Source organism: Capricornis sumatraensis, chromosome 3, assembly GCF_032405125.1.
Source record: "Capricornis sumatraensis isolate serow.1 chromosome 3, serow.2, whole genome shotgun sequence".
Classification (NCBI taxonomy): Eukaryota; Metazoa; Chordata; class Mammalia; order Artiodactyla; family Bovidae; genus Capricornis; species Capricornis sumatraensis.
The window spans coordinates 173,960,506-173,974,753 of NC_091071.1; the positions used below are offsets into that span (position 1 = coordinate 173,960,506).

A 14,248-nucleotide genomic window follows, 5' to 3' on the forward strand; every position below is an offset into this window, starting at 1 on the left:
ATCTGTCCATTCATCCATCCATCTCTGGTTGAGTGCCTACAATGCCCGAAACTCAGTGCTGGACGTGGAGCGTGGTTAGATGAACAACCTCTACCCTTGGGGAATTCCTGATATCGAGGGAGGTGGAGGCAACATAGTTGTGAAAAGTGTGGCATTCCAGTTACAATGACAGCGATAGTGAAAATTCATGGAGGGCTTACTGTGCGCCAGGCACTGGGCTATCAACTTAGATACATGACTTTAAGTTGGCCCTCATCATAGCTCCACAAAGCAGGGACTGTTATTTTGATCCTTTGACACATGAATAAACTGAGGCTCAGAGCATTTAGATGTGCCCCTCAGGTGGCTCAACAGTAAAGAATCCGCCTGCCAAGCAGAAGATCTGGGTTCGATTCCTGGGTCAGGAAGCTCCCCTAGAGAAGGAAATGACAACCCACTCCAGTACTCTTGCCTGGGGAATCGCATGGATAGAGGAGCCTGGTGGGCTACAGTCCACGGGGTCACAGAGCCGGATTAAATAGCAGCAGCAGCAGCACAGAACTGAGATAACTTGTTCAGGGTTGCACAGCTACTGAGCAGTGAGATCAAGATTCAAACTCAGTCTGATCACTGAGTCAACACTTTCAACTCCTCACTCAGCCCTTCAAGGAAAGAACCACCATTTCTGTTCAGAAGGAAGGAAAAGGACCTGGCAGAGAAGGGGATTTTGGAGCTGGGCCTTGAGGGATGAGTCATGGTGAGCCAAGGAGGCGTGAAAGATTCTGGAATGAGGGGGGGCATTCTGAGCAATGGAAACGAGGGTCAGAACTTTCCACATGAGAGGAAGAGCATGAGCTGGGTTTGAGAATGCAGGATACAGAGGGGACAGACTGGGAAGAGTCTGGATGCCGGGACAAGGGAGTCAGGACCATTCAGGAGGGAGGGGGGAGGGACTGGGGCTGTCTGGGCAGCGGGTCCATGAGTTTTAGAAAACCTGCTCTCTTTAAACACGGAGGATGGCTTGGAGTGGGGAAGAGCCCGTCAGAAATTGCCCCAGGTTTTTCCATCATGGTAGCGGAAGTGGGGATCTGGTCGGAGTTCAGGACACTGTGGGTCGCCAGTCTACCCGGTCCAGTCATGCCTTTCCCTTGCTCAGAGCCCTTCCTGGCTCCCACGGCTCTCAGGATAAAACATGGGCACCTCTACCTGGCATTCGAGGCTCTCCGTAAACTGGTCCCTTCCTGCCTCTCCAGCTTCATCTTTTCATTGTTATTATTGTTAGTTTTCATTGGAATGTAGCTGCTTTACAATGTGGTGTTAGTCTCTGCTGTGCAGCAAAGGGGATCAGCTTCATGTTTACACACATCCTCTCTTTTTTGAATTTCCTTCCCATTTAGGTCACCGCACAGCACTGAGTACAGTTCTCTGCTCTATACAGTAGTTGCTCAGTAGTTATCTATTTTATACATGGTGTCCATGTGTATATACGTCAACCCCAATCTCCCAGTTCACCCCCCCACCCCCTTTCCCCTATGGTATCCATATGTTTGTTCTCTACATCTGTGTCTCTATTTCTGCTTTGCAAATAAGATCATCTATACCATTTTTCAGTGTTAGACTTTATTTTGGGGGGCTCCAAAATCACTGCAGATGGTGATTGCAGCCATGAAATTAAAAGATGCTTGCTCCTTGGAAGAAAATTTATGACCAACCTAGATAGCATGTTGAAAAGCAGAAACATTACTTTGCCAACGAAGGTCCGTCTAGTCAAGGCTATGGTTTTTCCTGTGGTCATGTATGGATGTGAGAGTTGGACTGTGAAGAAAGCTGAGTGCCAAAGAATTGATGCTTTTGAACTGTGGTGTTGGAGAAGACTCTTGAGAGTCCCTTGGACTGCAAGGAGATCCAACCAGTCCATTCTGAAGGAGATCAGCCCTGGGATTTCTTTGGAAGGAATGATGCTAAAGCTGAAAACTCCAGTACTTTGGCCACCTCATATGAAGAGTTGACTCATTGGAAAAGACTGATGCTGGGAGGGATTGGGGGCAGGAGGAGAAGGGGACAACAGAGGATGAGATGGCTGAATGGCATCACTGACTCGATGGACGTGAGTCTGAGTGAACTCCAGGAGTTGGTGATGAACAGGGAGGCCTGGAGTGTTTCAATTCATGGGGTCGCAAAGAGTCGGACATGACTGAGCGACTGAATGAAATGAAATGAAACACCATTTTTCTAGATTCCACATATATGCATTTATATACGGGATTTGTTTTCCTCTGACTTACTTCACTCTATGACAGTCTCTGGGTCCATCCGCATCCTGCACATGACATAGTTTTGTTCTCTTTTATGTCCAGCCTCATCCTGACGACTTCTCTCCACTCTAGCAGTATCTGCAGACTTTCAATTTCTGTAACCAAATTCACTCTTTTCACCCCTTTGCACTCCTATGCTGTTCCTTCTACCAGGGAAGGAACAAAGGTCCATCTAGTCAAAGTTATGGATTTTCCAGTAGTCATGTATGGAAATGAGAGTTGGACTATAAAGAAAGCTGAGTGCCAAAGAACTGATGCTTTTGAACTGCGGTGTTGGAGAAGATTCTTAAGAGTCCCTTGGACTGCAAAGAGATCCAACCAGTCCATCCTAAAGGAAACCAATCCTGAATATTCATTGGAAGAACTGATGCTGAAGCTGAAACTCCAATACTTTGGCCACCTGATGCGAAGAACTGACTCATTTGAAAAGACCCTGATGCTGGGAAAGACTGAAGGAGGGAGGAGAAGGAGACGACAGAGGATGAGATGGTTGGATGGCATCACCATCTCCATGGACATGAGTTTGAGCAAACTCTGGGAGTTGATGACGGACAGGAAAACCTGACATGGTGCAATCCATGGGGTCGCAAAGAGACGGACACAACTGAGCAACTGAACTGAACTACCAGGGAACTTCTCTGCTCTCCTTCCCCCTTCTTTGCTCAGAAGCCTCCTACTCGCCCTTCAAGGCTCAGCACGGGGTTGGCCCTTGTTCACCTCCCAGGTGGGGCATGCAGTCCTCTGAGTTCCTTACCATGCCCTCCCACTTCTCTTCCTCCCCTCACACAGTGCTATGCTTAACTGCCTGTGGGTTTTCTCTCCTGGTCTGTGTGCTTCCTGAGAGCTGGGACTGGGCTTCACACATCCGCTGGCCCTGGGTGAGGGCTGAGAAGCTGAAGTGAACCCTCTCCTGCAGACCCAGCCTTTTGCCTAAACCATCTTTCCAACAGCACTGCGCATCTCTGGCTGCTTTTATTGTTAAATGATGTCAGCTGTCTGCTGAGAGGCTGCAGTCTCGCTCTCTTTGCCCCCTCTCCTGTCCCTTCTGTTTCTCATCCCTGGTCAGAGCCACTTCTGGGGCTGGCAGGGTCTTTTCAGTGAGGACACACACCCCGGGCATGTCTATATTTACCCTGCTCTGTGATTTCCACCTGCCGATCTCAGGCTGATATTTTGGCAGTACCTACAAATGCTTGAGCTGTGTGGATAGGACCCCTTCCTCTACAGATCTTCAACTTGGGTCATCAGCAGTATACCCATTTTGGGCAATGCCTACCTTTGGCATTCATTGGTCCGTCTTCCCACTTCCTTGCTGGGAGAAGAGGCCAGGGCCTGAAAAGAGTGGAGAAGGCTGAAGTGTGGCTGCCAGTAACTTCTATTTGCCAGTGATTTATCTGCCTAGGATGTGCACTAAGACAAAAAGGTTTGCATTATTAATGCTCATCGATCACAGCCTTCCAAAACAGAGAACGATGGAGAGAGCTGAAGGTTCCAGGCCAACCATTAGATGGTAAACCAGGAGGGTGAGGGGTGGAGGAAGGAGGGGAGGGCCAGGTGGGTAGAGAAAGTGTGGAGCAGAAGGGCGCAGAAGGACACTGGGAAGGAAGTCTGGAGGAGCTGCTGAGTTTGTGGTATACCAGATGTCAAACAGCTGGGGGCGCTGTAAACAAACCAGCCTCTCCTGACAGCCGCTTAAGGAGATGTCACAAGAGCTGTTTCCAGGGACAGAGGGTTACTTCACAATGCTAAAAGGATCAGTTCATCAAGAAGACATGACAATCCTAGCAGCGGGTGCACAGATTGGAAATAATCCAAATAACACGGCCTGGAACTACATGAACCAGGAGACAGAAGGCTCATAAGGAGACAGAAGGCCAGCTCCCCCTGAAGGCGTGAAACCTGGCCCTAGCCAGGCCTGGACCTCCTCCTGAACCTTTCCCGTGGTTGCTGTTTGTGCTCAAGTCTCTTGACCCTGTTCTCAGAACCAGGCACCCCCAACACCTGCTGGAACCTGAGGGTTGAGAATTTGCTGTTTGGAAGAGGGCGGCAGCTGCCCCTTCCCCTGCCTCCCTGACCTCACCTCCTACTCCTCACTGCCTTCCGGGGCTGCCCTCACGTGGAGTGTGGTGCCCCTTTATCTCTGCAGGGCTCACTCCCTCGCCTCCTGTTTGGACGTCACTTTCCCAGGGAGGCCTCCTCCGACCTCCCCGTTCGAACCTGCACTTCACTCTATCTCCCTTCTCTGCTTCATCGTCCTCCACGCCATTTACCTCTAAAATCACTTCTAACCTTTTACTCACTACCTGCACGTCACCTCCTTTAGGTCAACATCCGTTTCGTTCACTGGTCTGTCCTCACTGCCTAGAACGTGCCTGACACACACATCCATCAATATTTGTTAAATGAAGGAAAGGGGCTTCCCTGGTGGCTCAGATGCTAAAGGGTCTGCCTGCAATGCGGGAGACCCGGCTTCGATTCCTAACTAGAGAGAAAGACAGGGCGCAGGGACAGATGCGGGAGGCTAGGCTTTCTCCAAGGGTCTTTGGGCAGGGCCCACCTCTCCACATCCCTCCTCTGGACCCAGTCCGCCCTCTTCCCTACAGGTGGGGGGCCCCGGGGTACCGGGCTGGGGATTTCGTCAACCCCGCTTCCTTGGCGCCCACCTACTCCTGAAGCTAGGGCTGCGGCGAGGGCGGAGGCGGGGGCCCGGAGCTGGGGCCACGCGTCCAGGATCAGAAGGCGGGCGGCGGGCAGGGTGGGGAGGGAGCCTCGCGGGGGAGGAGCTGGGGGCAGGGAGCGAGGAGCGGCGGCGGGCGCGGGAAGGGGAGCCTAGAGCCGGAGCCGCAGGGCGCCGGGAGGTGGGCATCGCGAGGGCGCGGGGCCAGGGGAGGGCCCCCTGGGCGGCGGGGCGGCTGGCGCGCCCCGAGGTCCACTGGGGAGGTCGCGGCGGAGGTGCGGCGGCCGCCGGCGGGGAGACGAAGCGCTGGCCGAAGACGAGGAGCCGGGCCGGCGAGCCCGCGGTGCGCACCTGCGTGCCCGGGAGCGGGTAAGCGCTCGGAGCCCGGTGCCGCCCCGGGGACAGGCGCCGGGGCCCCGGCGGCTCGCAGTCCGGCCACCCAGGTAGAGCTGGCGGGGAGGCGGCGCCCTCCTCGGCGCCCCGCGGGCCCGAGCGTCCCGCCTCCCGGTGCCTTCGGACGCGGGGGGCTAGTGCCCGAACGCCGGAAGGGGGTTCCCGGAGGACCTGCCCGGCCGGGGGGGGCGCGTCGCGGGGGTCGCCGTCCCGAGCCCCGGGATAGAGGGTGGGTCGAGGCAGAGCCCGGGGCCGGCTGCGGGATGCCCGCCTGGCGCGCGTTCCCGGAGATCTGGCGGGGCGGGAGGCGTTCCCTCCATCCCCCGGGCCGGGGGCTGCGACCCCCCACCAAGTGGCCCGGGGCGGCCGAGGGTAGCCGAGCGCCGCCCCCTGTCCGCCAGGTCCGGGCCCCGCGGGCCGCTCCTTTCTGGAGTTGGAGGAACGTCTAGTGTGAACAGCGAAACCCGGCGGCCCTCACTTGCTTTGTGACCTTGGGCGGGTCACTCACTGAGTCTCCTCGAGCCTCAGTTTGCACATCTATCAAATGGAGAGGATAATTCTTTCACCCTACAGGGTGCGTGGCCGGGGGCGGGGCGGGGGGGGGAGGGGGATGAGATGCCTTATGAATGTTTTTTTATATACTGTAAAGCTCTGTCCAAATCCCAATTAATTACATAACATCAGACATGGAAGAGCACTAAGAAACCTGCTTTAATGCAGATGCAGAGAGCAGGGACTAAATCTCGCCCAAGGTCATACTGCGTGGAAGAGAAGAGAAGACAAGTCCCTTTGGCTCATTAGCTGGGGAAGGTCTAAGGTTAAGAGCAGGGGCTCTCAGTCAGACTGGCTGCCTTAGCACATGGGGCTTGGCTATTTACTAGCTGCGTGACCTTGGGAAAGCCTTTAATTTCTCTGAGCCTTGATTTCCTGCCATGTCAAAAGGGGATTTGAGCGGCCACCTCACAGCATTGCTGTGCAAATCAAATAGGCCATTACTGAGCGCAGCACCTGGCTGCAGACAGCAGCTCAGGCACTTGTGGCTGCCACTGCTCTGGTTGGTTAGGAGCATCTTCTCACTGTCTCCCTGGAATCAGCTTCCAGTGCTTTTTAAAAAAATACTCATTGATTTTTATTATTTGGCATGCCAACTCCTAGTTGCGGCATAGAATCTAGCTCCCTGAGCAGGGATTGAACCCGGACCCCCTACTTTGGGGGCATGGAGTCTAAGCCACTGGACCACCAGGGAAGTCCCTCCAGTGTTTTCTAATCACCACACAGTGTGGGTCTTTGCTCTCCTTCAGGTGGCTCTCCTCCACAGCCCAGGGTCTTGGCCTTCCTCACCAGGGCATCAAGATACTCTTTACCAACAGCCGCCAGCAAAAGCCACTGGGGCAACTGGGCCTTTTGCAGTTTTCGGTCCCGTCCAGGTGGTGGGGAGAAGTGGGTGGCCTTTGGCATGAAGGCATTGGGAAGCCAGTACCTCGAGGACAGCATGGGAGGGAGGGGGTGGCCACCTGGATGTGACTGGCAGGGTCTGGGGCCTCTTCATCTCCTAGTGGTGCCCAGGACAGGCTGGGAAATATAGAGATGCTTCCTCAGTTTGTCAGTTGTCTGATGGATAAATAATGAGGGTGACCACCCCCTGGTCATCTCTTCTCTCCTAGCCCACAGGCAGATAATTGTTTTTCTTTCCTTTTTTTTTTTTTTTGGTGAGGGTGATGTGAATGTGAGCAGAAATTCAGATTCTCAGAAATAGGAGTTCCTAGGACCAGAGAGATCCCTCTTATTGCACAGATAGCCCTCATGAAGGGGGCATCGGCCTGCCAAGGTCACCCATGGTCTCCAGGAAGCTGAATTCAGCAGCTGCTGTTCAGTCTCTGACATCCTTCCTGATGACCCACCTGCCTCTGGAAACACTCTTTTCTCCTGGCTCCTGCGGCTTGACCCTGTCGTGTTTTCCCTTCATCTGTTCTTTCTGCAGGTTCAACCTCCTTTCTACAGCCATTAGCTGCTCTGCTGTCCCAGGCGCTCCTCTCTCCTCGTAGTAGACACCCTCCCTGGGTGATCTCACCCTCACCATTGGCTCTAGTTCCCACCTCTGTGCACGTGACTCATCAATGCATGTCTCCAGCCCAGATAGCTCTTCAGGTTGTAGATCCACCAATCTATTGTCGGCCTGGCACTGTTCGGGGCTTCCCTGGTGGCTCAGACGGTACGGTGTCTGCCTGCAGTGTGGGAGACCCAGGTTCGATCCCTGGGTCAGGAAGATCCCCTGGAGAAGGAAATGGCACCCCACTCCAGTACTCTTGCCTGGAAAATCCCACGGACGGAGGAGCCTGGTAGGCTACAGTCCATGGGGTCGCAAAGAGTAGGACACGACTGAGCGACTTCACTTTCACTTTCAGCACTGTTCTAGGCCCTGGGGAGAGAGTGGTGAGCTAGAAAGTGCATGGGGGGAGGAGGGGAGACAGGCCATGAACACACAAGCAAAAAATATCAGATACGATTAACTGCTCAAATGAGCGTGAAGCAAGGTGATACGGTAAAGGATGGGCTACTTTATGCTTGGCTGGTCCAAAGCTTTGCCAAGAAGGTGATATTTAATGGGCCACAGGGAGTAGGGGATGGTAAGAGATGAAGTCAGAGAGGTGGCTGAGGGGGGCGGGGGAATTACCTAGGGCCCTGCAGGCCATGGTGAGGCTTTCAGATTTTATTCTGAGATGGAGGGTTTTAAACAGGAGAAAAAGGAATGCTGTTATTTTTCTTCAGCCCATTTGAGCCTTCCTTATGTGAAGTGTTCCTCTGTGTTGATGGTAAGCCTGTTGTGCTCCGGTCGCTGGAGTGGGGAGGAAACAGGTAGATCTTCAAGGAGCTTCCAGCCAGAGTAAGGAGCACAAACAAACCTGGAGAGGGACTTCCCTGGCGGTCCAGTGGTTAAGAAACGACCTGGCGTTGCAGGGGACTCGGGTTTGATCCCTGGTCAGGGAATGAAATCCCACATGCCGCAGGGCAACTAACCACCTGCGGGGGAGTGAGAGTTAGGCTAGATAGGTAGGGAGTCTAGACAGGCAGGGCCCTGGACCTGGCATTTATTTGCTGTGTGATCTTGAGCCAGTTGCATTACATTTCTGAGCCTCAGCTTCCTAATTCATAGACGGGAAATAACTAGTTAAATGCTGAGAAGAGGGAAGGAGGGAGGTTTCAGTTCAGTCACTCAGTCGTGTCCGACTCTTTGCAACCCCATGAATCGCAGCACGCCAGGCCTCCCTGTCCATCACCAACTCCCAGAGTTCACTCAGACTCGCGTCCGTCGAGTCAGTGATGCCATCCAGCCATCTCATCCTCTGTCGTCCCCTTCTCCTCCTGCACCCAATCCCTCCCAGCATCAGAATCTTTTCCAATGAGTCAACTCTTCACATGACGTGGCCAAAGTACTGGAGTTTCAGCTTCAGCATCATTCCTTCCAAAGAAATCCCAGGGCTGATCTCCTTCAGAATGGACTGGTTGGATCTCCTTGCAGTCCAAGGGACTCTCAAGAGTCTTCTCCAACACCACAGTTTAAAAGCATCAATTCTTGAGCGTTCAGCTTTCTTCACAGTCCAACTCTCACATCCATACATGACCACAGGAAAAACCATAGCCTTGACTAGACAGACCTTTGTTGGCAAAGTAATGTCTCTGCTTTTCAATATGCAATCTAGGTTGGTCATAACTTTTCTTCCAAGGAGTAAGCATCTTTTAATTTCATGGCTGCAGTCACCATCTGCAGTGATTTTGGAGCCCCCAAAAATAAAGTCTGACACTGTTTCCACTGTTTCCCCATCTATTTCCCATTAAGTGATCTTCGTTTTCTGAATGTTGAGCTTTAAGCCAACTTTTTCACTCTCCACTTTCACTTTCATCAAGAGGTTTTTTTAGCTCCTCTTCACTTTTTGCCGTAAGGGTGGTGTCATCTGCATATCTGAGGTTATTGATATTTCTCCCAGCAATCTTGATTCCAGCTTGTGCTTCTTCCAGCCCAGCATTTCTCATGGTGTACTCTGCATAAAAGTTAAATAAGCAGGGTGACAATATACAGCCTTGACATACTCCTTTTCCTATTTGGAACCAGTCTGTTGTTCCATGTCTACTGAGTCATTATTAAGCCCAAACATAAACAAAACCTGACTCTGCTCCAGGAAGTGACCATCTTGTGGGGAGAAAGACCCACAAGCATTGGAGGCAGGATGATGAGAATTGTACAGTGTGAATCCTGCCATGAGGCCTCAGCTGGCACCGCTGAGCAGAGACTGACTCCACTCGGGTGGAAGAGGTGAACACATTTCAGCAAAGAGGAGACAGTTGAATTCAGTCCTGAGGGGGACACTGGAGTTAGACAGGTGGGTGATGGCAGAAGTGTACCCCACACAGAGGTCCCTGGGCTTCATGTCCCCCATGTCCCCCTCCCTTCCAGACTCAAGTCCAACAGGGAGTCAGGCAGTCAGCATGTGAGCCCCAAGGGTAGGGGAGTCCAGTGTGATGAGTTATAAGAAGGCCAATGGGATGGGGGGAGAGGGGAGCAGTCCATCTAGAGAAACCTCCAGAGAGGGTGGAGGAGTGGGGAGGAGGGCATTCCAGGTAGAGGGACTCGCCATGCAAAGGCTCAGAGGAGAGAGAGAACCACAGGGTTTTGTAGGGGGAGGTCTCAGCCAGGCTGGAGGTGGGCTCTCTTGCTGGGTGCAGGTCAACAGGAGGATGAGAGGAGAGGACTGGCCTGTGCGGTCTCTGGATGGATAAGCAGCAGGAAGTGAAGAAAAAGGATCTGGGACTTCCCTGATGGTCAGGGGTTAAGATTCCACGCTTCCACTACCTGGGACAGGAGTTCGATCCCTGGTCAGGGAAACTAAGATCCCCCACGCCACCATGGTGCAGCGAAAAAAAAGAAAAAGGAAAAGAATTTGGGGTGCAAGGCAGGGAAGATTTTGCTTTCCCTGGAAGGAAAGTCTCATGTAATAGATGTCATTGACCCCGGGTCCTCTTCACTCACTGATTCTATTTGTTGCCAGTGCTTAGCTTCAAAGCTGCTTTTTCTTTCTCATTTATTTATTTATTTATTTTTGGCTCCACTGAGTCTTCCTTGCTCTTTTTAAGGACTTTCTCTAGTTGGTGGCAAGCGGGGGCTACTCTCTGTTGCAATGTGTGGGCTGTAGGGTTCAAGAGCTTCAGTAGCTATGGCTCACAGGCTCAGTTGTTGTGGCACACGGGCTTAGCTGCCCCACAGCATGTGGAATCTTCCCAGTCTGGGGATCGAACCCATGTCCCCTGCGTTGGCAGGTGGATTCTTATCCACTCCACCGACCGCTAAGAAAGTCCCTTCAAAGCCGCTCTCAGCAGGGATCTTCGGGCTGCTGCAGGTGCTTGTCTTTCCCGCTCCATTGCCCTCCTCCATGGTAGCAGGTTCCAGGAGGGTTTCCCCAGGGCCGTGGTGTCTTCCTAAGAGCAGGACCCACATCTGTATTGCTCTTGGCAACATGTAATAGGCCGTTCTTTTTTTTTTTTTTTTTGTGGCCACACTGTACGGCTTGTGGAATCTTAGTTGCCCCACCAGGGATTGAACCTTTGCCCCTTGCAATGGGAGCATGGACTCTTAACCACTGGACTGCCAGGGAATTCCTGTGATAGGCTTTAAGTCATTCACTATTGAAGGGATGATGAGTCAACAGCCTCAGACAGGTGCAGTAGTTTGCCCAAGGTCACAGAGCTAATAAATGGCTGAGCTGGGAAGCAAATTCCCCTAACTCCAAAGCCCTACCTGACTTTAAAGTTTATATTCTCATCATGGCTTCTAGTGTGCTTCCCAGCAGGGAAAGCAGATGGTGAATCCTATAAACACCAACAAATTAAGCGTTTAATTTCTAGGAAATGAATTCCTGTTGTAAGTACCCTGCTCATCCAGTCTGGAGAAGCCAGTCTCTCCCCTGTCCTGAATACAGTTTCACTCCATCTATCAGCTCAAGTGCTTCCTGGGGACCCAGATGTGTAGCATCTGGCAGGGAGGGGCAAGTGAGCTCCAGGACCAGAGGCTGCGGCCCTGAAGGTTTCTTGCAGAGTGTGGTCTGCCCTGCCAGTCTGCTCCCAGGAGTACTTCCCTCTTGTGGAAGCTCAGATGGGAAGCGGGGAGAGCATGTGACAATGCCAAAAGCGTGTGGTGTGACTTGGCTGTGACTTGGATACACCTGTCCTGAGTGCTGCCGCCAACTGGAGACGGTGGATGGGACTCCGAAGATGCAGTCTCTGCCTGTAACTCACCGTGTGACCTTTGGCTAGTGTCTCGTCCTTTCTCTCCCTATCAGCACCACCAGGGAGTTGGAGTGGGTCATTCCTAAGGGTCCTTCTTGCTCTGACATGCTGAGATCCCTCTTAAACCCCAGGGCTGACATTGCCGTTACCCTCACGCAAGTCAGTGGCATCAGCGGAGCTGCAGCATCACCTGGCAGCCTGTCTGAAAGGCCGCGTCTCAGCTCCTGCTCCAGACCCACAGAATCGGAATCTGCATTTTTAAGAAGTATTTATTTATTGGGACTTCCCCAGTGACTCAGTGGTAAAGAGTCTGTCTGCCAATGCAGGAGACGCAGGTTTGATCCCTGGCCTGGGAAGATCCCACTTGCCGCAGAGCAGCTAAGCCCCTGCACCACAGCTACTGAGCCTGGGCCCTGGAGCCCAGAAACGGCAACGACTGAGCCTGCGGGGCACAGTTTCTGAAGTTCACACGCCTGGAGCCCGTGCTCTGGAACGAGCGAAGCCACCACAATGAGAAGCCCTCACACCGTAACCAGAGAGTCACCCTTGCTCTCCGCAACTACAGAAAAAGCCCGCGCAGCAACAAAGACCCCACACAGCGAAAAATAAATATTTTTTTTAGAATTAAAAAAATGTTTAATTAATTTATTTGGCTACCTCAGGTCTTAGTTGCAGCAGGTGGGATTTCTTAGCTGCAGCATGTGGGATCTAGTTCCCTGACCAGGGTTCGACCTGGGCCTCCAGTGTTGGGAGTGCAGAGTCTCAGCCATTGGACCAGGAAAGTCCCAGAATCTGCACTTTTAAAAAGATGGTAGGTAACGCACATGTGCATTCAAGTGTGAGAAGCGCTGCTATAATCACCTTCCCGCCCTTCTCTCTGGGCTGTGGTGGAAAGGTAAGCAGAGGATTGTGTGCAGAGTGTGAAAGGAAGGTGTCTGCGCACCCTCCTCTGGACCCGAGTCTCTCCCTCTACCTGGCAGAGAGAGACCCCCTTCAGGCGAGAGTGATGGAGCCCAGAACACCCAGCGGAGATTTTTTTAATGTGTGGCATCACTCGTAGTTTAATAGTTGTGAATGAAGAAGGAAGTGGAACTGACTTGACTCAGTACCTTTTATGAGTGGTGGAGCTTGGAACAGACCAAGCCAGGTTCCAATTTTAGATCTATAGTGTCCTAGCTTTGGGGCCTTAGACAAAACGTTTCTTTGAGCCTCAGCTTCCTTCCCTGGGAAATGGATATAATAATAGCACAACTTCAGAGCATTGCGGTCAGACTTCAGTGAGTTGATATAGGGGAAGTGCTTAGCACAGTGCCTGGCACATAGTAAGCTGTTAATAATGTTGCCCATTACTTGACTACTACTGCTATTCCAGCCCCTGCCCACGAGCTCCAGGTACTGTCCTAAACCCCTTCCTGGGACTGCATTGAATTTCATGAGAGTTGTTATTCACTTGCTAAGTTGTGTCTGACTTTTTGTGACCCCCATGAACTGCAGCACACCAGACTTCCCTGTACTTCACTATCTCCCAGAGTCTGCTCACGTAGTAATGCCATCCAACCATCTCATCTTCTGTCGCCCCCTTTTCCTCTTGCCCTCAGTCTTTCTCTGCATCAGGGTCTTTTCCAGTGAGTCGGCTCTTCACACCAGGCCAAAGTATTGGAGCTTCAGCTTCAGTATCAGTCCTTCCATTGAATTTTCAGGGTTGATTTTATTTAGGATTGACTGGTTTGATCTCCTTGCTGTCCAAGGGACTCTCAAGAGTCTTCTCCAGCACCATAGTTCAAAAGCAGTAATTCTTTGGTGTTCAGCCTTCTTTATGGTCCAACTCTCACATCTGTACATGACTGCTGGAAAAACCATAGCTTTGACTATAGACCTTTGTTGGCAAAGTGATATCCCTGGTTTTTAATATACTGTCTAGGTTTGTCATAGCATTTCTTCCAAGGAGCAAGGGTCTCTTAGTTTCACGGCTACAGTCATTGTCCACAGTGATTTTGAAGCCCAAGAAAATAAAGTCTGTCATTGTTTCCATTGTTTCCCCATCTATTTGCCATGAAGTGCTGAGACTGGATGCCATGATCTTTGTTCTTTGAATGTTGAGTTTTAAGCCAGCTTTTTCACTCTCCTCTTTCACCTTCATCAAAAGGCTCTTTAGATCCTTTTTCCTTTCTGCCGTAAGGGTGCTGTCATCTGCATATCTGAGGTTATTGATATTCCTCCCGGCAATCTTCATTCCAGCTTGTGCTTCATCCAGCCTGCCATTTTGCATGATGTACTCTTCATATAAGTTAAATAATCAGGGTGACAATATATATACAGCCTTGACGTACACCTTTTCCAATTTTGAGCCAGTCCATTGTTCCATATCTGGTTATAACTGTTGCTTATTGGCCTGCATACAGGTTTCTCAGGAGACAGGTAAGGTGGTCTGATATTCCTATCTCTCTGAGAATTTTCCAGTGTGTTGTGATCCACACAGTCAAAGGCTTTAGTATGGTCAATGAAGCAGAAGTAGATGTTTTTTGAAATTCCTTTGCTTTTTCTGTGTTCCAAAGGATGTTGGCAATTTGATCTCTGGTTCCTTGGCTTTTTCTAAATCCTGCTT

At 51.7% G+C, this 14,248-nt stretch overlaps 1 protein-coding gene across 1 annotated transcript; it reads right to left on the reverse strand.

Annotated features, from left to right (window-relative positions):
- Positions 1 to 4,932: 4,932 nt before the first annotated feature.
- On the reverse strand, positions 4,933 to 6,822 carry LOC138076379 (proline-rich protein 2-like). Its single transcript, XM_068968516.1, has 2 exons — positions 6,641 to 6,822; positions 4,933 to 5,791 (listed from the first exon to the last, which is right to left on the reverse strand). Exons 1-2 carry the CDS (start codon positions 6,820 to 6,822, stop codon positions 4,933 to 4,935), a joined length of 1,041 nt encoding a protein of 346 aa, XP_068824617.1.
- Between the last annotated feature and the right edge of the window lie 7,426 nt (positions 6,823 to 14,248).